The sequence below is a fragment of the Rosa chinensis genome, chromosome 2 (genome assembly GCF_002994745.2).
Source record: "Rosa chinensis cultivar Old Blush chromosome 2, RchiOBHm-V2, whole genome shotgun sequence".
Taxonomy (NCBI): domain Eukaryota; kingdom Viridiplantae; phylum Streptophyta; class Magnoliopsida; order Rosales; family Rosaceae; genus Rosa; species Rosa chinensis.
The window spans coordinates 18,817,150-18,840,244 of record NC_037089.1 but is presented as its reverse complement, the minus strand read 5'-3'; the positions used below and the strand labels follow the sequence as shown (position 1 = coordinate 18,840,244).

Below are 23,095 nucleotides of genomic sequence, written 5' to 3'. Positions count from 1 at the left end.
TGTTACCCCTCTACTATAGTAGTAGACAGTTTAGAACCTGACCATCGGGAGAGGGAGGACTTGCTTGATTGAAAGGAGTTTATATATAGTCCAAACTAAGGGTCAACATTTGGCCCTTCGACCCTAAACCCGCCTAGCCCCTAGGGCAGAAGCTCGACCCGGCCCTTGTATTAGGGCGGGCTAGCCCGACCTTTTTTCAAATAGGGTAAGGTATGAGCCATGCAAATGAAGCCCGACCCGACCCGTTTGAGCCTATTAGGGCCAAGCCCGGCCCTATCCTTTAAGCCTGCCCAATTAACCCCTAACAATTTTTTATTTTTTTTTATTTTTTAAATATGTTTCTCTTTTTTCTATAGAGAAATTTTAAATACACACTCCTATTATTTTATATTTCAAATCAGACTTTATAGGTAGATTAAATAACACCATATCTAATAAGATTTTATTAGAAGAAAAATAATAATAATCATATCTTCCTTATATGATTCTATAATTATAAACAAAATAAATCTCTATCCATGCATCCTCATTTAAAACAACAATAAAGTTAGAAACCATCTAATTTAAATTTTCCTTAAATAAATTGTAATTAAATGGGGTGAGAAACCATATAATTTAGAATTTCAAAATCAATGGCATTAAATATTTTTAAAACAAATCGCTTTACTCCCACTTTTAGTTCCTTTTTTTTTTTTTTTTCTAAAAGTTATGATTAGTCAATTTATTATCTAATATAAAACATCAGAGGTATAAAATTTTGTAATTTTTAATTTGTTTGACCATCCAATGACAATTTCGTAATTCCGCCATTATAGAAAAACTACTGGTACAAAACCTATTTCTATCACAAGTAATTAATATGATCAATTATAAAACACTAATATGTTAATATATACTAATCATGTAAAAGTAAAATGAGAATTAGAATTGGTCTACTCATTTCATTTCATTACTCCTTTATATAGGGAGAGAATTACAATGGAAAGAACAATTACAATGATGACATTAACTACTGATTGGTTCGTAATCCATGCTGATTGATGTTAATCGGTAATTGCTTGATTCCCTCTCCGTCAATCACTTTGACAAAGGCACACAATATGTTTTTCCTTTAACACTCCCCCTTGTGCCAAGTCAAAGACGAAATGGTGCATGAGTTGTTGCCTCACTAAAAACCTTGCCAAGTAACAATAAAAACCCTGTGGGACAAAAATACACCTTGGTCGAAGGAAAAGAGCACAACGCACCTTTTACATTTGAGTATGACATGTGTGTTAGACTCCCCCTGACGTCTACACCTCCCCCTGATACTTACATTAATCTAGGGAGCTTGGAAAGTCTTCGCATTCCTATGCTTTTCACATGTTTCTCAAATGTGTCCTTAGGCAATGATTTGGTGAACAAATCTGCCACATTCTCCTCAGACCTTACTTGATTCACTTGAATCTTGAGGAGAGTCTGTTGTTGCTGATTGTAGGACAATTTTGGCGATATGTGTTTTGTGTTATCACCTTTAATATAACCTAGCTTCATCTGCTCGATGCAAGCTGCATTGTGTTCGTAAATGCAAGTAGGCTCTTCAGTGGTAGAACTCAAACCACTAGTCCCTTGAATATGTGCAATGATAGTTCTTAACCATACACACTCAAGAACCGCCTCATGTAGAACAATGATCTCTGAGTGGTTCGAGGAGGTAGCCACAAAGGTTTGCTTGGTTGATCTCCAAGATATCGCTGTGTTCCCATTGGTAAATACATAACCAGTTTGGGAACGATATGTGGGTCAGATATGTATCCAGCATCAGCAAAACCGACCAAAACGTCATTTGGCGTTTTAGTGTAGTGAGTGGCGTTTTCGCCATCAACATTTCCTTTAGGGATTGCAGTTCCATCTGCGGTCCCTCTTGTCTCTCTGTAGGGAAAGAACAGTCCCAAGTCAATGGTTCCTTTTAGGTATCGAAAATGTTTTTGATACCATTCCAGTGACGCTGCGTTGGCGCTGAGTTAAATCTAGCTAACAAGTTCATTGAGAATGCAATGTCTGGTCGAGTAAATTGGACTAAATTGGACTAAGTACAATAATGCGCCTATTGCACTTAGATAGGGAATTTTAGCTCCCAACACCTTTTCGTCATCTTCCTTTGGACGAAATGGATCTTTCCTTGCATCCAAACTTCGACCGATCATGGAAGTGCTAGCAGGATGTGCTTTGTCCATGTTATATCGCCTGACTTTTGGACATATGCAGACTGGTGGATTAATATTCCACAAACTCGGTGTTCTAGTTCAAGGCCTAGATAGAATCGAGTTTTCCCAAGATCCTTCATCTCAAATTTGGATTTCAAGTCGCTCGCGGTTTCTCTTATTTCATCAAGAGTACCTATTATGTTCATATCATCTACATATACTGCTACAATTGCAAATCCGGAACTTGTTTTCTTTATGAATACGCAGGGGCATAATTCATCGTTCTTATATCCCTTCCCAATCAAGTAGTCACTTAGACGGGTATACCACATCCGTCTGGATTGTTTCAATCCGTAAAGTGAGCGTTTCAACTTAATTGCAAACGTACTCTGTGGTTTAGAGTCACTTGACTTGGGTAATGTAAGGCCATTAGGCACTTTTCATATATATCTCTGAATCTAGATCCCCATAGAGATATGCAGTAACCACATCCATGAGCTGCATTTCCAGTCCTTCGGAAATTACTAAGCTAACTAAGTAGCGGAACGTTATAACGTCCATTACGGGAGAGTATGTCTCCTCGTAGTCAATTCCAGGGCATTGTGAGAAACCTTGCGCCACAAGGCGAGCCTTGTACTTCAGGACTTCATTCTTCTCATTACGCTTTCTGACAAATACTAATTTATGTCCTACAGGCTTTACACTTGGTGGGGTTAGCACTACCTGACCAAATACCTGTCTCTTTGTCAGAGAATCTAATTCTGCCTGGATTGATTCATTCCATTTAGGCCAATCTGCTCTTTGTTGACATTTTTCAACAGAGCGTGGTTCGATATCATCGTGCTCTATGATTCCTTGAGCAACAGTATATATCATCAATGTGTATGGAAGATCTTTCTATCAACTCATATGCACTCTCGTAATCCTTTGAGATTTCTTTGTTCTCTGGAATCATTTCAAACATCGGAGCGTCCTCCAGTATTGATTCATGGACATAACTATAATCAGAGATAATCTCATGAGAGGGATTCTATACATTGATGATTGGTTTGTGCCTTATTCACCCTCTTCTTCCTTGGGTGAGTGTCAATCGAACCAAGTGACCTCCCCCTCTTCCTTGGGGAGCCACGACCTCAACCACACCTCCACTAAGTGCGGTTGCAGTGCCTCTATCTGCGGCACCGTGCCCCTTGTTGGGGACTTCTAACCTTGCAGGCACATTTGCAGCTGGTATATGTGATCTCGTCACTTTTGCGATATCAGTAAATGTATTAGGCATCGAATCTGCTACGTTCTGAAGATCGATTATTCTTTTCACTTCACTTTCACTTTGTGAAGTGCGGGGATCAAAATGAGACAGAGTGGGGACAAACCACGACAATTCCTGTCGTTCTCTTGGAAAATCCTTTTTTCTATCTCCCCCTAACGACGGGAAGACTGTCTCATCAAAGTGACAATCCGCAAATCTAGCGGTAGAGAGATCGCCAGTCAAGGGTTCCAAATAGTGGATAATTGTTGGGGATTCGTATCCAACATAAGTACTTAATCGTCTCTGAGGACCCAGTGTAGTGCGCTGTGGTGGCGCAATAGGCACATATACTGCTCAACCAGATATGCGTAAGTGTGAAATGTCAGGCTCATATCCAGTTACCAACTGGTACGCAGATAATGGTTGGCTAGCAATGGGTCTGAAACGAATAAGTAAAGCTGCGTGCACTATTGCATAACCCCATGCAGATATAGGCAGGTTGTTGCGCATAACCAATGCCCTAGCCACCATCTGTAGCCTTTTGATGGTGGCTTCTGCGAGACCATTTTGTGTATGCACATGGGGTACAGGATGCTCTACATCGATCCAAATAGATATGCAATAATCATCAAATTTTTTTGATGTAAACTCTCCAGCATTATCAAGCCGTATAGACTTGATAGGGTGATCAGGGTGGTGAGCCCTTAAACGTATAATCTGTGCTATGAGTATTGCAGCATTTCTTGTGGACAATAAAACGACATGTGACCAGATTGTCGAAGCATCCACCAGAACCATAAAGTACTTGAATGGTCCGCATTCTGGATGGATAGGTCCACAGACATCTCTTTGTATCATTTGTAAGAATGGAATGTTTTGTTTTGTATCTTTAGCATAGGAAGGTCTCGATCCTATTTTTGCTAAAGAGCAGGCTTTGCAAAACGAGTGATGTGCCTTTGAAATAGTCAATGAGGCATAATGGGAGGGAGGTAGTGCTTCTGGTACTTCAGAAGGCAATGATTGCATTTGAGCAATCCTAGAACCGACACCTTGCATTGTGGCAGATTTTTCTCCCATTTTTCACTCGACAGAAGGGATGTCCGTGTGAGTTCTTGAAAAATACGGATCATCATGTCACGACCGCGGTGCCATAGGCGGTCATGCAAAAGCCTGTATGAGTTAGTGTCCCACATTTCATTGTTGGTGACAGTATAGGATTCAATGATCCGAATCGTAGTGAGGTACAGTCCACTAAATTGACTCATAAGTTTCTCTAAGATGTGTTTCCTTCCACAGTCATTAGATGTAATATCAAGGTATTCAGTTCCATTCTCACGGTGTATTTTTACTGGATAATCGTTGGCACAAATAGCTTTGAAACATTAACAAGGTTCGATTAGCTCTTGGTGCATATAGAGCGTCTGTGACTTGAAATGTTGCGCCATTAGGCAGCAAAAATTTGGCAGTTCCTCGCCATTTTATTAGTTTTGATAATCCAATCATCGTAGTCACAGAGGAATTATAGGCTATTAGTTCAATGAATAATTGCCTATTTCTTAATATTGTGTGGGTAGTCCCACTATCATCTAAGCACTCAAGTTCTCCTCCATTCATTCCTACAAATAAATGGGAGGTATTTAGAAAATATAACTCATATTCTTTAGAGTATTTCTATTTGCGTAGAATGGTATTCTTTTCATTCTAATAATTTTTTCTCTAGATGTATTGCTTTACATCTTTATAGTGCTATGTCGAACCATGTAAATATGTGTAGTAAATAAATTTGAATAAATACAGTGCTTCAGAATAAAATTCAAAATTTATTAATAAGCCAACGATAATCAAATCAAGGTCTTGTTCAGAAATCTTATTCATCAATCCATGATTGAAAATAAACTTTAAGACCAAACAACAGTCTAATTAAAAATGAGGCATTATGCCTTCACAACTGTCTTTGGAAAATAAAATGAATAAAGCAGATCAGTCAAGATTGAGAGCATCCATTGATTTAGCAAGTTCCTCTTTGCCATTGGAGTCTGCAACTGTAAGGTTGACGTCTAGGTCATGACCTCCTTCTTCCATATAGTGAGCCACTTGTTCTTTAGACTCTCTATACCTCTTGTAATTGGCTGCTACTCTGTTGTTTGCTTGGCAGTTCTTGTACCAATGCCCAATGAATCCACACCTATAGCATGGTTCATTGTCAACTCTTTCCTTTGGCATCTTGTTTCCATGATCCCCATGTCCCTTTCCACGTGGTGCATGGTTGCCACGTGGGTAGGGATCAGCACGTCTAAACCCCCTTACATTGGAGTTATTTCCACCTTTCATTTTTCCATAATTAGCCTCGGGAATTTTCTTTGTCCCAGTGGGCCTGACATTGTTATTCAAGAGAATCTTATTTTGTCTCTTAGCCACTTGCAGTAGGCTTATCAACTTATTGAAGGTTGTGATTCTTTTGTTGTCATAATCCAACTGATACTGGTTCGCTAGTATAAAAGCTGAATTAGGAAAGGTGGTAAGAGTCTTGTAGATCATATCATCTTCTGTGATTTCCCTTCCACAGAAATTGAGACGTGCCTTTAAGCGCAACATGTCTTTGTTGAAGTCATTGACCTTTTTATAGTCAAGCAAGCGGATTCCATTCCACTGAATAGCTAGTTCTGGGAGTAAAGTGTCATGAATGTTCCCAAAACGTCCTTTAAGGGCATCCCACAGTGCTTTGGGTGTCTTCAACTGGAGATACTCCCAGCGTAGGCTAGGATCAATATGTCGCCTCAGAAAAATTAAGGCATCTGCTTTCACCTTATTAGATAGTTCATCATCTTTGGGATCAGTAATGGTGGCAGTGTAGTCTTTTGCCACAAAGGCAGTTTCCATATCGGATACCCAACGATGGTACTCAAGTCCTTCTGAGTCAAAAATGTCAAACTCAGGTCAAGTTGGATCAGCCATTTGGTCGCGATAAAATAAAACAATCCTAGCGTACGCGCGTGTTGATGCAGGCGTGCGTAGCGATGCTTTTGAGCTTGAGGAAAACTGGGCCGCTTCCTCCTTTTTCAATCAGTGGGCCACAAGGCCTTTTTTTTTTCTTTTTCTTTTTTTGTTGGGCCGCGTAACACTCAAGGCCCCTTTTTTTTTTTTTTTTTTTTTTTTTTTTTTTTACAATTGGGCTGAGTCAGCCTTTGTTTTTTTTTCTTTCTGGGCCACAAGGACTTTTTTTTCTGGGCCGCCCTTTTCTTTGGGTCGGTTCACTTTTTTTTTTTTTTTTTTGGATGTCTAGTGTTGCAAAATCTGGCAAACTCTGCCGGGGTTCTCGAGTTCTGGTTCTGTGAAGGGGAGGGCCGGTGCATAGCGAGGTCTGGTTCTGATCTGGAAGTCTTCTGATCGAGATGGGTCTAGCTCGAGGGACGACGTGGCTGCAGGCGGCGAGTATGGGTCGATTGGAAACGAATGGAGGTCGTCGTATAGGTTGTCCGGTATCGGAATCTGCAAGGGTTCTCGTCTGGTCTGTTGATTTGCAGAGATATCAGTGCGCTGGAGGCGGGCAGACGAGGTGATGGCCGCTAGCAACTGGTTTGCTAGGCGTGAGGTGTGCTGGAGACGCCGGGAACTGATCGACTCTGAGAGACGAGGCCGTTCTGGTCGATCGTGGATGCTGTGACGGTGGAGAGCGCCGGCTGTGAGCGTAGGTGAGGAGCAATGGTGGATCGCGTCGGCGGCGCTGATGAAGCGTTCGACTAGGCTGAGCAGGTGGGAGGCTGCTGCTGCTGCAGTTCGGAGATCCGGCAGTGGAGGCAGCGCACTGAGTTGTGCGCAGGTGAGGCCGGTTCAGGGCAGCAGAGAGGTGGGTTCGCGCCGGTGGGCAGGCTGAAGGGCGGTGCGGTAGCGCAGGTGGAGATGCTGCTGTGATTGGGCTGCTAGGCTCGGTGGTGGGTTTAGGCAGCGAGCCTGTGCGTGCTTGGCCGGAGAGGCCTAGGAATTTTTTTTTTTTTTTTTTTTAGTGGCGGCAGAAGAGAAAAAGGGAAGAGAGTTTTTTTTTTTTTTTTTTCTCTTCTAGGGTTTGAGTTTATTTTTCAACGGAAAGAAGAAAGAAATTAGAAAATTAAGAAATTAGAAAATTATTTTTTCTTGGCTATTGGCTCTGAGCGTGCTGATAACGTGTAAAAGTAAAATGAGAATTAGAATTGGTCTACTCATTTCATTTCATTACTCCTTTATATAGGGAGAGAATTACAATGGAAAGAACAATTACAATGATGACATTAACTACTGATTGGTTCGTAATCCATGCTGATTGATGTTAATCGGTAATTGCTTGATTCCCTCTCCGTCAATCACTTTGACGAAGGCACACAATATGTTTTTCCTTTAACAAATCAAATTAAATAGTAGCCTTAATGTAGTATTGTAGTTAAATAATAGTGTATTTCATGAATTTTTAGGTTAAGGATATTTTAGGTAATTTGGGTTGTGTATTTAGTAAAATATTATAATGAGAAATTAAATGGTAGGTGTATTGAGTAAGGAGTGTGTATTAAGTAATTATTATGCAATGCGAGTCTTCAGACAAATTCCCATGTGTTTTGTCATTGCCTTACTGCCAAAGAAACCTATGATGCAGCTATCAATTTGTACAATAGTACAATGCTCTCTTTCAAGGATTGGTTGCTTGATCAAATGGAGCAATTAAGCAAAGAAAGTTTGGAAAGGTTATTGATGCTTATTTGGTCACTATGGAAGAATAGGAACAACAAGCTATGGATAGACACTTCTTAGAGTGCTCATGCCATTATGGCTTAGTTCTCTAACTTGGCATAGTGAGTTTTTAAAAGCTCAACAATCACATGTTCGAACTGCAACAACTAAACCAAGTAAGTACTGGCACTACTAAAAAAAAATCAATTGCGACGGCAGTTTGTGACAGTAAATGGTAATTTTTCAGTAGCAAATACTTTTCGTGACGGCAAATTGAGCATTTGCGATGGAAATGTTAGCATTGCAATAGATGGCGTCACAAGATCCAATTGATACGGTAAATTTCCGTTGCAAAAAGTATTTGCGACGGAAACTAACACCGTCACAAAGGCTAATTTAGTTGCAACGGGTAGTTTGCCGTCGCAAAAGATATTTCATTTAAAAAATATATATATGGTGTGAATATCACACCAAAGCTAGCACCATATTGCAAATATTATAGGGAAAATTTTGCAAACAGTACACCAAGTAAGGGCCACTAATAAAACTTATACATAATTTTCCAAACCGATCATTTTGGTACACGGACTTCAAAGCCCAACCCACTTTGTAGACACACCGTCACTAACGGTGTGATTCCCTCTACCACGTGGCCCTTTTTTAGGGGTAAAATCTTACGTACGGATTTTCCCTCCAATTCCTTCCTTTTTGCTGCCTTCCATACAACGGTCTCCATGTTTCTCGCCAAAAATCCTCTATAAGGCAACCAATTTGTTGAAAATAAGGGGAAAGTGAAAAAATGAAGTAGTCTGCAGAAAATAAGGGTATCTATACCAGAAAACCGAAACCAACACAAAACCATCCAAATCAAAGTACTTAATTAAGATAGATAACATTGGTTCAAACTACATCAATACCATTATGGCAGCCAAATTGGTCAAATAAAAAACCCCCTGTTACACAAAAGCTCTATAAAACCCAATGGCATTTGTAATATAACATAGGATAATAAATGCCACAATAACAGGGGGTATAAGCTGGCAATTATACCATAACTTGGTTCCTAAGAAGATACATTTAAGGCTTCCACAAGGCCCTTTGGAGTTTGGGTTTTGAACCCTGAGCAACTGTCGATGCAGATGCAAAAACAGATTTTGCAGCAAGTCTGGGTGATTTCCTAGAATTCTTTCTCCCTGCAGTCCTCTTGAATCTCTTTCCCGAGGTACCAGGTATTGCTATTGATCTCTCATTCCTTGGTTTAGTCTACAAAAGAGGGAATATACAAGCTAATAAGTTGCATCAAACATATAAAAATATGCAAAAGTCCTAACGAAGATAAAAAAGCACAGAAATACATAGCTGCAAATAGCTTACTTGTGCAGTTGGATGCACCATAGTGCCATTGTTTTGAAAAAGTAGAGTATTCCCATCATCACGTCCTTGCTCAACATTCACATTCACATTGTCATTCACCGTGCTTTGCAGAACTGATGATGCTTGAGAAAACACATGCTCTGCATTATCATAATTTGATCCTTCATTTGGCACTTCAGTATCTTGTGGAGTGTTGTGTTGAGGTGGGTTTTCTTCAGCCATCTGTGGTTGAACATTAGGAACTGCAACGTCCTCTACAATTTCAGGGTCCGTTTCTTGGTTCACACCCTGCATGGATCCATTTAAAATCATAAAACTAGGGCTGGGTTCGGATTGGTTTGGTCCGAAAAATTTGAAAACCGGAACAGTGTTTGCAAACTGCTGAGACTGATGAGAGACCCGAAACAATCGGTCGGTCTGTCGATTTTTTTCAGGCCAAGAAATCTGGCAGGAATGCAGAAACTGTAAAGCAAGTAGAAAATGCAGAAATGCAGCAAAACTTAAAGCAGAAATGCAGCAAAACTGTAAAGCAGAAATGCAGAAAAATTGTAAAGCTGAAATGCTGCAAAACTATAAAGCAGAGAATGCAGAAATGTAGAAAAACTGTAAAGCAAAAATGTAGCAAAACTGTAAAGCAGAGAATGTAGAAATGCAGAAAAACTGTAAAGCAGAAATGCAGCAAACTTGTAAAACAAAAAATGCATAAATGAAGAATGTTGGAAAAGTCCAACATGGAAGAAAGTTTTAAGGTTTATAGCCTTTATAAGGCCCCATCCTCCCAAACAAGTGAATGGACAACATAACATAGATGTGGGCTTTGTGGCATTGGTGGGCTTTTTCTATTGAATTTCCCAAAAAATATGAATAGAATATATATATATACACACACACACACACATACATACATACATATAAGTCAAAGATGGGCCCTGGGCGTCTGGACCCGAAAGACCGAAAGCCCGACCCGGACAGAGCAAAAAAGCCTGATTCGGTTCTGTGTTGATATGAAAATTCTCGGTTCGGTTCAAAACCTGACCTAAATGCATTATATCGGTTCGGTCTCGGTCCTCACATACTATGAGACCAAAAGACCGAACTAGCCCGATTTTCCCATCATTTGTCACTTGTCCCTCTATTATTGGGTGATATTAATATACTAAATATTAAAAATAATAATAATAACCCTAAACACTAAAATAGTCATGCCTAACCCATTTTGGCATTTTCCCGATCTTAGCCTCTCTCTCTCTCTCTCTCTCGAAACCATCTCAGGCTCTCAACCCTAAACACTCGTGTTCTTCCCCATTTTCTGAAAACTCAGTCTCTGAAAACAATCTCAGCCCGATCTCGAAACCATCTCCAAATTTCAACCCCATTTTAGAAAACACTCGTGTTCTTCCCCATTTTCTGAAAACCCAGTCTCTGAAAACCATCTCAGCCCGATATCGAAACCATCTCCAAATTTCAACCACATTTCAGAAAACACTCGTGTTCTTCCCCATTTTCTAAAAACCCAGTCTCTGAAAAGTGAAAACCATCTCAGCCCGATCTCGAAACCATTTCCAAATTTCAACCCCATTCCAGATTAAAAATTTCCCAAATTTCATGGCTTCAACTCTACAATCATCCCACAGTTCTGATTCCAATTCATCCCAAAGTTCCGATTCCAATTCAAAAGTCATTGCTCTTCCAACACCAACTGATGCTTCGAGGGTTCAAACGATTCCCAAAACATTCAAAAGCTCGAAGAGGAAGGGTGCTGAGAAGAGAAAATGTGGTGAAGCAACTGGAGCTGCAATTGATGGAGCCAGCAATGCTAGAGATAATGGAAATGCAGAAGAAAAAGAAGAAAAATATGCTGGAAGATCTTGGGTGTGGTTGCACTTCAAGAAGATCGAGAAGCCTCACTTCGAGATTAAGGATGGTAAGAAAGTTCAAACTTGTGTTAAAGAGAGAGCTAAATGCAATTACTGTGGTACTGATCTTGCATGCGATAGTTATGGAAATGGAACTAGTTCACTTCGGAGACACATTCTTGAGGTTTGCAAAAAATATCTGGGTAGGGTTGATTTAGAAAGTGGGCAGCAGGTGTTAAGTACTGGTGGAACTAAGGAGTTAGTGATGCAAAAATGGACTCAGGAAGCTTGTAGGGAGGCAGCCTGCAAGATGATAGTCATGGATGAGTTGCCTTTCAGTTTCATCGAAAGGCCTGGCTTTAGATATTTTTGTCGTGTGGCTGTGCCTAGGTGGGATGTACCTTCTAGGAGGGTTATCGTGAAACAGTTCCTATCTATGTATAAAGCAGCAAAAGTTGAGCTTAAGAAAGAGTTAAAGTCTCATTGCCTGTGCTTGACCACCGATACATGGACATCGGTGCAAAATATAAACTACATGGTTTTGACTGCCCATTTTGTTGATTCTGGATGGACATTGCACAAAAGAATACTCAATTTTAGGGTGATTCCTAATCATCAGGGCACTAGCATTGGGAAGTTGTTGGAGGCATGTTTGCTTGATTGGGAAGTTGAGAGAGTCTTGTGCATTTTTGTTGATGTAGATACCTCTACTAGCAAGACTAGTTTGCTACCTCACCAAGCATAAACAACACCCTCGTGGGATCCAACTGCTACTTGCACCTTGTAGCCCTATGTTCAAGCTACGCTATGGTTTTCGGAAGTGGTAAATACGTCGCCGAGAAGCCATATTTCCGGCCTTGCCAACATGCTCTCACAACTAGGCTTTTTAGACTAGAAATGGTGGTTGCTTGTCCCACATCGAAAACCATGTAAAGGAGATGGCTTCCTTCACCTATAAAAGGAATGCCTCCTCCCACATTTCATATAATCCCATTACATCTCTTGTAATCCCCTTAGGCCGCAAGGCCCAAACACACTAGTTAAGATTTTAAGTGGACGTAGTTTCCCGCTAAGGCGGAGACGAACCACTATACTTCTCGTGTGTGTGTGTGTCTCTCTCTCTCTCTTTCTCTTACGTTAATTAGACCCCTCGGTCGCAAACATTAACATTGGCGCCGTCTGTGGGAAGCCAACACAAGGGCCTCGTCACCTACCACAAACTTTGACCCATTAGGGCTAGTCAACGCTGATTTGGAGTGGTCAACGCTGACCTACCAAAAAAAAAAAACAATCGTGCCAAAGTACTCTGGACACCCAGACATCTCTGGACACCCATTCCATCTTCAATCATCAACCTCCGCTGAGTTTTCTCCTCCGCTAGCCTGAGCTTTACCAAAGCTCAGCTCCGCCGAGCTTCACCGCCGGCCAAAAGCTCCGCTACTACCAACCACTAGCAAGCCAAGCCTCCATCAGACACCAAAACTCCGCTGAACTCCAAGCCCCCCGCTGAGTTCCAAAACACGGCCAAGGCTTCCTCCGCTAGACATCCGCGACATCCCAGCACCGCCGACCACCATTCAACAAACCTGGAACAAAACTCCGCTGGACATCAAGCATTGCAGCAGCTCTGCTTATCCACTGGACAACTCCGTTAGCCGAAACTCCTTTGGCCAAAAGCTCCGTTACCGGTGGCAACTGGCAACCGCTGCCCATGTTCCGCAGAACACACACCGCTACCCGCCACCGACGGCCAAAGCCCAGCTGAGTAGCACTCCCCACTGGCCAATCTGCAATTGCAGCTGTCACCGAGCTCTCACTCCGAATGTTGGGTTCTTCGTCAATTCCGCTTGCAGCAGAAACCAAAGAGATAAGTCTTCTAGGCCTTCTTTTATTTGATATGCACGACACGTGCCCATGATCAAAGAAGAAGTCAACAGAGACATGGCTAAAATTCAATGTCTTCCTATCCTTGTCTTCTGTGCACACATATAGCACAAGTGGGGTCACTCACTGACATACTATATATATTCAATACCATGTCTAGCTCAGTGCAGCTTCATATATAACACGCAATCATCAATATCCATTTGCATGTCGGCAGCTACTTGGCCATGCATAATGACTAGCTCATATTGTTGTTTTTATTATTATCAGGATGTAAAAAAAAAAAAAAAATTGATAAGAGATATTTTGTGCACAAACTTGTCAGCATGACATTAATTACTCCCCAAGTGGCTCACTTAGTTGACATCACTGCATTTATGCCGTATGACAAACACATGGTGCATATAGGCATATCTCATTTATGCCATATAAGTACAATGAATGCATCTTATTATCTATGCCCATGGCATAGCCGCCATGCATGTTTCAATTTCTATTATACATAACAATAAAATTGGCATTGTCCCAGTGTCCCTACTCGGACACTTTGAAGTACAACATAGATTAGTGTGTAGTCAATAGGTTTGTAGTCAACTATCACATTACTTATACACTTTGACTATTCTTGTCAAAGTACATATGCAAATTATTGATGTTGATTTTACAAATCCACATATTAATCATCTATTTGTTTCAAGGAAATTCAACTATTTCTATTGAGCATTCAACCGCAACTACGAGTTGACAGACATTATCGGCGTACTTTATCCGCCACGAGCAATGGACCGCCATGCTCGGTCAACTCCGCTAGCCTCTAAATTGGCATAAGATAAGTCACTATATCTTATCTCTTACGCTCTTGCAATTAGAGCCTTTGCCATGACTATACATGTCTCTATGATCCTTAAGCATGCCTACACAATGTTATTAGCAACTTTACTACAAGTACATGCTATACACATATGCCATGCTTCTATTTTAATTGCAACTCAATTAAATCAACATGTGACATTCATCTAGAAGCTTGTGACACTTACGACTTAGTTAAACATGCTTGGATAAATGACTTGCTCGGGTTACGACTCGCTTGGGTGTCGAGTATGGCCATGACTTGCGCTTGGGCCACGCCCCGCATGCTCGCACAGCGTCTGCATGCTCAACTACACCCAACTTACTCGATCATGTCCAACATGCTCTACTTAAGCCCCAAGTTCACAAACGCTCCATACGATGTCACCGGGACTACTCCCACAATTTTCGATGGACACCCATTACACTTGCCACTATCTATTGTGCGTGTTATATGGCCATAAGATCCACATATACAACTACCAATATTTTACATCTTCATACACATTAATGGAATATTGAATTCTTCTACCATTTGTCGCTTGCAACAAATCAAATTCTTTTCGCATTCCATTAATACGAACGGTAACCAATACAACAAGCATTCTACATATGTACGTTTTTGTCTCATTGTGTAGGTTAAAAGAGCCCCTTCTTTCTTACGGACTTCGAGGACTTGTAGGGGCTAGGCACCTCTCGGACATTGTTTATGCTTGATGACTTCATGATTATAACTCCCCAACCAAGAAGCTCCTCTTACTCGGGGACTTCGGGGACTTGTAGATACCTCTACTAGCAATGATAGTTTGCTACCTCACCAAGCATAAACAACACCCTCATGGGATCCAACTGCTACTTGCATCTTGTAGCCCTATGTTCAAGCTACGCTACAGTTTCCGGAAGTGGTAAATACGTCGCCGAGAAGCCACATTTCCAGCCTTGCCAACATGCCCTCACAACTAGGCTTTTTAGACTAGAAATGGTGGTTGCTTGTCCCACATTGAAAACCATGTAAAGGAGATGGCTTCCTTCACCTATAAAAGGAATGCCTCCTCCCACATTCCATATGATCCCATTACATCTCTTGTAATCCCCTTGGGCCGCAAGGCCCAGACACACTAGTTAAGCTTTCAAGTGGACGTAGTTTCCCGCTAAGGCGGAGACGAACCACTATACTTCTCATGTATCTCTCTCTCTCTCTTTCTCTTACGTTAATTAGACCCCTCGGTTGCAAACATTAACAGTTGACAATGCAAGTGCAAACAAGGTTGCGATTGATTACATTAGGAAGAAGATGTTAGGCTGGGAGAACCACCTGTTCTTGGAGGCAAGTACCTGCATGTTAGGTGCCTTGCATATATTCTAAACCTCATTGTCAGATCCGGCCTTAAAATGATGGAGAGATCAGTTGCTTCAATTAGGAATGCGATACGATATGTTCAGAGTAGTGGACAAAGACTTGATGTTTTTAAAATGTGTGCAGAGAAGGAGAAGGTTGAGAGTAAGAAGGTTTGCATCCTCGATGTACCAACAAGGTGGAACTCCATCTTTCTAATGCTAGACACTGCATTAGAGCTGCGAAAAGCCTTCGATAGAATGACAGATGAGGAGGACAGCAAGTACGAGAAGTACTTTGATGAGGATGAAGATATCGATGAGGAAGATGATGAGCTGCAAGTTGGAGGGTCTGATTCAAGGAAGAAACCGAGGAGAAAAAGGATAGGGCCACCGATTAAAGAGGATTGGGAAAAGGCTGCAGTGTTTGTGAGGTTTTTAAAAGTCTTCTATGATGTGATAATGAGGATTAGTGCCTCAAATCACCCAACATCATGGAAAGCTTTTCATGATATAGTGGCCATCAAATCTGAGATTCATGAATTGTTCACTAAACCTCATATGTGCACTGGTTCAGAGACTGAAATGATCTTGTTCGATATGGCTGTGAAGATGAGAGGGAAGTTTGATAAGTATTTTGGGAGCTTCGACGACTGCAATCAGCTTTTATTCATTGCCTTGGTGTTAAACCCAAGGTTCAAGATCAGAAACTTTGAAAGCATCTGCAATAAGTGGCTGAAAATGGAGACTGATGACGTTAAGAAGAAGTCAGCAGAGCTTAAAGAGCTTTTAAGGTCTCTTTGTGATCTGTACAGCTCAATGAGCTCATCCTTGAGTACTTCAAGGACTGGAAAAGCTAAAAGTGGAGAGAGCTCAGTTAGCCAAGGCATCAAATCCAGCTCCAAAAAGTAGATTGAGGCTACTGGAAAAATAGCCGACATGGAACAAGATTGGGAGAGAGAATTGGAAGACTCCGACAAAACAGTTTTTGGCCATGAAGTGGATAGATACCTATTGGACCCGATTAAGAAGCCTGCAATTCCTCAAAAGTGGGATATATTGGAGTGGTGGAAGATGAATGGTGCAAAGTATCCTAACATTGCTGCACTTGCCAAGGATGTTTTGGCAATACAAGTGAGCACAGTGGCAGGTGAGTCTTGCTTTAGCACTGGCAGAAGGGTCATTGATCCCTTTAGGAGTTCTCTAACTCCCAAAACAGTAGAGGCATTAATATGCTACCAAAACTGGATCAAGTCGGAGAGCATCAACAACATTCAATATGTTCCTACTATTGAGGACATTGAATTTTATGAAAGTGTTGAGGAAGGTATGAATGCAGACTGTAACTTTAATTTATTTCAAGTTTTTACTACTTCTGTGACATGTGAATGATGTGATATCGAATTTTCTAGTTCTGTAACTTTGCACTTTTGAGTTTTGCAGAACATGCAAGGGAAGAAGGTTCCACAGTGGAGCAGACTAAGAAGCTATCTACCAGTAAATCATCTAAAGCATCAAAGAATACAGCAAAATAAGGTAACTGCAAAAGGTTTGTTTGATTGTTTATGTCCTTGTGTGTTTTTGTAAATGTGTTTTTGCAAAGCATCAAAGAAGGTTCCAAATGTGCAATCTGAACTTGTACTTCTGTTTTTGTAAATATGCAATATGCAATTGTGTTTTTGTAATGGGATGAACTGCTGTGTTGTTTGAAAAAATTAAAAGTTTAAAGTTTAAACTATGTGCATCAGTGCTTTTAGTTTAAAACAATATTTTTAAGCTTGGAAGACTACTTGTCATTGACACTTTTACTCTATTGCATTGTAAATTTGTAATTCTATGGAAGATGAAGTGTTGTTGTGAAATGTTGGATCATTGAATCAATGCATGAATATTAAGTCTATGCATGAATGTTGTGAATGCAGATTGCAGACTGACTGAAAAAGTGGAAATCTAGAAGTGGAGTTGTGGAATGTTGAGTTGTGGGCTTGTTGATCAAGCCAAGCTTTGGTTGTCTGGAGAGCGGAGGCTGAAGAGTGGAGAGTGAAGTTGCTGCTTGCTGGTTTATTGTGTTAAACTGTTATTGTGTTGTGCATTAATATTTAATTCATTAGATTGCATAAATTTACATTGCTTTGTGTTTCAGTGTTTGTTTATTTCAGAACTTCTGCAGTTATGTTGATGACTTGATGTCTTGATGTGCTGCATTTGTAATTTTGTATTTCTGTTGATTTGGAAATTGTAATGGCTTGTATTGATGTGTTGCAGTCTTGCAGACTTGGGTGACTTGCTGTTGGTTTGATACTTTGACAATTTGATGAGTTGATTGTTGATCAGTTTGAACTTTGAATGTTTGATGTCTTTTAGTTCTATTGATTTGGATTTTAGATTGAGGGATTACACAGTTGCACTCATTGCAGGCAAGTAAACTGGTAAAAAACCTAGGGAAAAAACCAGGTACTGAACTGAAGTACCTATAGGTCCTAAACTGTGTTTTGGGCCCGAAAGCCCGAGCCGGCCCGTTTCAGGTCAGTTTCAGGTTTTCAAAAAGCCCGAACCAGACCGGACCGATTACTTCGGGTTCGATCTCGGTCTTAGTATAATTTCGGACAGGCCCGACCCGAGCCCAGGCCTAATTGCTTATATGGTATTGTATCTGTGATCGTGTGACAATGTATGAAGAATAAGAATCTCCCAAAAATTTTACAAATTATTGAAATTGACAGATGTGAGAGCTTAATTTTCTTATAAAGACAATGATCTGGGTAAAATATAAAGTTAAAAGCTCATGAGTTTTGTGGTTTTCTGTTGGCATAAGTGAACATGGTGCATAAAGCATCCTTCATTGATGTTGGCAGAAAGTATATGGTATAACAAAACTGAAATTGTGTCTTGTGTTTTAAGACTATGCTTTAGTTTATCTTCCAAAGAAGTGGTCAAGTATGGTCTTAGAATGCAAGACAGCAATATGCATACTTAATGGAAATATATTTGGATACTTAGAAATTTTTCTTCTATCTAAAGATGTGGATAAATTTCTTTGGATAACTTATTTTTGTTAAACATGGCATATTGATAAAGAACTCCGGAATATTATGCTTCTCCTCAAAAGTTATGCTTAATATTGTTTTATGTGTGGACTGACATGAATTGAAGTATGGATTGATTAAGTTTTCTGTATGATCTTGTATTGGACTGTTCTTGTTTTGGTTGCTTAAGTTCATAAAAGACACAGAAAACTTAAAGTTATTTTCTTTACAAATTGAGAACTCACATGAATTTTGTTTTGCTCCTTAGGTAACTCTTACATGAACTTGAACAGTGTCTTGATGCTAACTGGAACCAACTATACAGCTTGGTTAGACTCTGTAGAAAATTATATGGGAATGCATGAAAATATAGATTTTTGCTTTACTGAAGATAAGCCAGCAGAGTTGAATGAAAAGAGCACCAAGAAAGAAACTGATCTTTATAAGAAGTGGCATAGATCCAATAGGATGGCTAAGAACCTCATCTGTACATCTATGTCTAAGACTGTCAGGGGAAGCATAGAAGAGCCTAAGCTAGCATCAGATTTTCTAGAACTTATAGCTGATAAGTTTAAAGAGAGTAAAAAAGCAGAAGCAGCTAGGCTAACTAAGGAGTTTCATGATTTGAAGTACACGGGTTCAAGGGGAGTTAGAGAGCATATTATGAAGATGATCAATATAAATGGCAGACTCAAGGAGCTCTTGATGGGGGTTAGGGATGAGCAGGTGGTACATTATGCACTGCATTCCCTACCTAATAGTTTTAGTCATCTTAGAACCAGTTACAATTCTCAAAAGGGAAACTGGACTTTAGATGAACTTATATCCATCTGTGTGGATGAGGAAGCTAGGATCAAGGAAGAAAAGGAACCTGCTATAGCCATAAACCTCATAGAGAAGCCTAAGAAGAAAAAGCCCCAGAACAAGCTCAAGCCTACCAAAGCCATAACTAAGAGTTCAACAGCTGCAGTGGCCAAGGAAAACAGGCCATTCAAGTTCAAGTGCTACTTTTGCAAAAAAGTAGGACACATGAAAAAAGACTGCACTGGCTATAAGAACTGGTTAGCCAAAAGGGTAAGATTTTTTCTAATACAGTTTTTTCTTTAGAAATTAATCTTATAAATGTTGAACCACAGTCTTGGTGGATAGATTCAGGCTCACCTATTCATATTACTAATTCCTTGCAGGGATTCATAAGGAGGAGAATCCCAAAAAGTGATGAAGTGAACCTGTGTGTGGGCAATGGCATGAGAGTGGTAGTCAAGGCTATTGGCACCTTAAAGCTCGATTTAGGATTAGGAAAATTGTTAGTTTTGGAAAATGTTTTTTATGTACCTTCCATGAGAAGGAATTTGGTTTTAGTTTCTCTTTTAGTCAAATCTGGTTGTAGACTTGTTATTGATAGTAATGGAATTCTTATTTCTAAAAATTCTGTTCAAATTGGTTCTGGTGTTATTATGAATGATTATTTACAGTTAAATTGTTCAATGGCTCAACAAGAAATTTTACTAGTTGAATATAACACAAACAGTACTATCACTTTAATAGGTGTTAAAACAACCAAACTAAATGAAAAGTCTGCATTTTTGTGGCATAGAAGGCTTGGCCATGTTTCAAAAGAGAGACTGAGAATTTTGGTGAAAAACAAAATCCTAAATGAACTTGATTTTTCTGATCTAACAGACTGTGTGGAATGCTTTAAGGGAAAAATAACCAATACAAGAAAGAAGACTGCATATAGATGCCAAAATTTACTAGAACTCATACACGCTTATATATGTGGTCCATTTAGGCATCAAACTATCTGTGGGAATGTGTATTTCATCACATTTATTGATGATTTTTCTAGATACAAATATGTTTATCTACTCTCAGAAAAGGCACAAGCATTGAAAGCTTTTCAAATCTTTAAGTCTAAAGTAGAAAATCAACTAGAAAAGAAAATCAAAACAGTGAGGTCAGATAGAGGTGGTGTCTATGGGAAGTGCACTGAATCCGGCCAACAAAATGGTCCATTTGCCTTGTTCTTGCAAGACAATGGAATTAAAGCTCAATACACAACACCCTATAATCCACAACAGAATGGTGTTGCAGAGAGAAAGAATAGGACTCTTTTGAACATGGTTAGATGCATGATGTGTACAACTGGTTTGCCTAAATTTTTGTGGGGTGAGGCTTTAAAAACTGCAAATTATATTTGCAACAAGACACCTAGCAAAGCTATAGAAAAGACTGTTTTTGAGCTTTGGTGTGGCGGGAAACCTAGTCTTCATTACTGCCATGTTTGGGGATGTCATGCAGAAGCTAGGATTTATAATCCAAGCTTGAATAAACTTGACCCCAAAACTGTTAGTTGTTATTTTATAGGTTATCCAGATAAATCTAAAGGCTACAAGTTATATTATGCTCACCATTCACCTAGGATTTTTGAAACTCATCAAGTAAAATTCCTAAGTGAAAAAGTTCACAATACAAACTTTGAGGATTTAACCTCAGATTTTGAGGAAATTGTGTCAAATGAGAATATAAACGTAGCATTGCCTTTAGAACAAGAACCATTAGCAACTGATACTATTGTAGAAAATCAAGATGCACAAGATCAAGTGCCTAATCAGGAAATGCATCTTGATGATCATCAAGCTGGACCAGAAATTTTACCTGAACCAATCCCTGATGCAGAACCTCAAAATCCTCAAATAGCTCAACCAAATCCTGAAAATCCTCTGCTTAGAAGATCACAGAGAGCAAGAAAACCAACTTATGGGGGGGAAGAGAGTGACTACATTGTTTATCTGCAAGAGGCAGAAATTGAAATGGACTGTGCAGAAGACAATGATCCAACTACATTTATTCAGGCTATTGAAAGTAGTGAATCTCATCAATGGCAGCTGGCAATGGAAGCAGAAATTGATTCCATGAGCCAAAATGCAGTTTGGGAATTAGTTGAGCCTGACCCCAAACAAAAGCCTATAGGTTGTAAATGGGTTTTCAAAACCAAAAGAAATGCAAATGGCAATGTAGAGAGACATAAAGCAAGATTAGTTGCCAAACATTTTACACAGAAGGAGGGCATTGACTTTACTGAGACTTTTTCTCCAGTTTCTACAAATGACTCGTTTAGGATAATCATGGCTTTAGTGGCTCACTTTGATATGGAGCTGCACCAAATGGATGTTAAAACAACTTTTTTGAATGGTGAACTAGATGAAGTGATTTATATGAGGCAGCCAGAAGGGTTCTACAAGCTGGAAGTGAAAATTTAGTGTGCAAGTTAAGAAAATCAATTTATGGCTTAAAACAAGCTTTTAGACAGTGGTACAAGAAATTTGACTCGGTGATTTCTACTTTTGGATTTACAGAAAATCTTGTTGATGAGTGTGTTTATTTGAAGACAGTTGGGAACAATTTTATTTTCCTAGTTCTCTATGTGGATGATATACTCTTGGCTAGCAGTAACCTAAAATTGCTTAAAGATACCAAGAGCTTTTTGTGAAGGAATTTTGACATTAAAGACTTAGGAGAAGCATCTTATGTACTAGGTATTAAGATTAAAAGAGATAGGGCACAGAGACTACTTGGTTTGTCTCAACATAATTATGTTACCAAAATTTTAAAGAGATTTGGTATGGAAAAGTGTGCAGCTGGAGAAGTTCCCATGTCCAAAGGAGATAAACTGACCAAGAAGTAAAGTCCCAAAAGTGATATTGAAAAAGAGAATATGGAGTCAAAACCTTATGCTAGACTTGTAGAAAGTCTCATGTATGCACGAGTCTGCACTAGGCTAGACTTGTCTTTTGCATTAGGGATTTTATCAAGGTTTCAATCTAATACAGGCCATGAGCATTGGGTAGCTGGGAAGAAAGTGTTGAGATACCTGCAGAGAACCAAGAATTACATGCTAGTGTATAGGCAAGTGGAGGATCTGAAACTTGTTGGATTTTCAGATTCTGATTTTGCAGGAAATTATCTAGACTCCAAGAAGTCGACTTGTGGATATGTGTTCATGCTTGTAGGAGGTGCTATTGCTTGGAAGACCATAAAACAAACACTTGTTTCAACTTCCACCATGCAAGCTGAATTTATTGCAGTGTATGAGACTGTGTGTGAAGGACTTTGGATCAGGAATTTTTTGATGTAGACCAAAGTGTTAAGTCACATTGTGGCAGGCACACTTGTGATTTATTTTGATAATGAAGCAGCTGTTTTCTTTAGCAAGAACAGTAAAAGATCAAATAATTCAAAATACATTGATTTAAAGTATTACAGTGTTAGAGAAAGGGTAAAGCATAGTGAGATAGCTGTTTTGAGTATTGACACAAATTCACAGCTAGCAGATCCTTTCACCAAGGCATTGTCAGTGGCTGCATTCTAGAAACATACAGCAAGCATTAGAGTTTTGGCTAGCTTAGATGTTTAAATTCAGTGAGAGTTAGTCCAGTTGGAGCATTTTAAAATTCTGAAGTTTTTTGAGTTCTTGTGTTTTCAGTTGTGATCTTTTAATTTTGTTTATCACAACTTATTTGTAATGACAGTTTAAAGTTATCAATGAAATTTTGAAGTATTTCCAAATATGGTTTTGCTGCAGCTTCATTGTTTTATTTTGGAAATTATCAACTTGTTTTTTGAATATCATACTTG

General features: G+C 39.6%; 1 protein-coding gene across 1 annotated transcript; it reads left to right on the top strand.

The window, feature by feature from the left end:
* The first annotated feature begins 11,112 nt into the window (after positions 1-11,112).
* LOC112183847 (zinc finger BED domain-containing protein RICESLEEPER 4-like) lies at positions 11,113-16,343 on the top strand. The gene is made up of 3 exons (XM_024322169.1): positions 11,113-12,013; positions 15,341-15,427; positions 15,580-16,343. Exons 1-3 carry the CDS (start codon positions 11,113-11,115, stop codon positions 16,341-16,343), a joined length of 1,752 nt encoding a protein of 583 aa, XP_024177937.1.
* The last annotated feature ends 6,752 nt before the right edge of the window (positions 16,344-23,095 follow it).

What these genes read in the sequence shown, in the direction of transcription:
- LOC112183847 (XM_024322169.1), top strand. Translation starts at nt 11,113, where the DNA reads ATGGCTTCAACTCTACAATCATCCCACAGTTCTGATTCCAATTCATCC. An exon ending in TGGGAAGTTGTTGGAGGCAT is followed by an intron (nt 12,014 to 15,340) that starts GTTTGCTTGATT and finishes AAACATTAACAG; the next exon opens with TTGACAATGCAAGTGCAAAC. An exon ending in CCACCTGTTCTTGGAGGCAA is followed by an intron (nt 15,428 to 15,579) that starts GTACCTGCATGT and finishes AAATGTGTGCAG; the next exon opens with AGAAGGAGAAGGTTGAGAGT.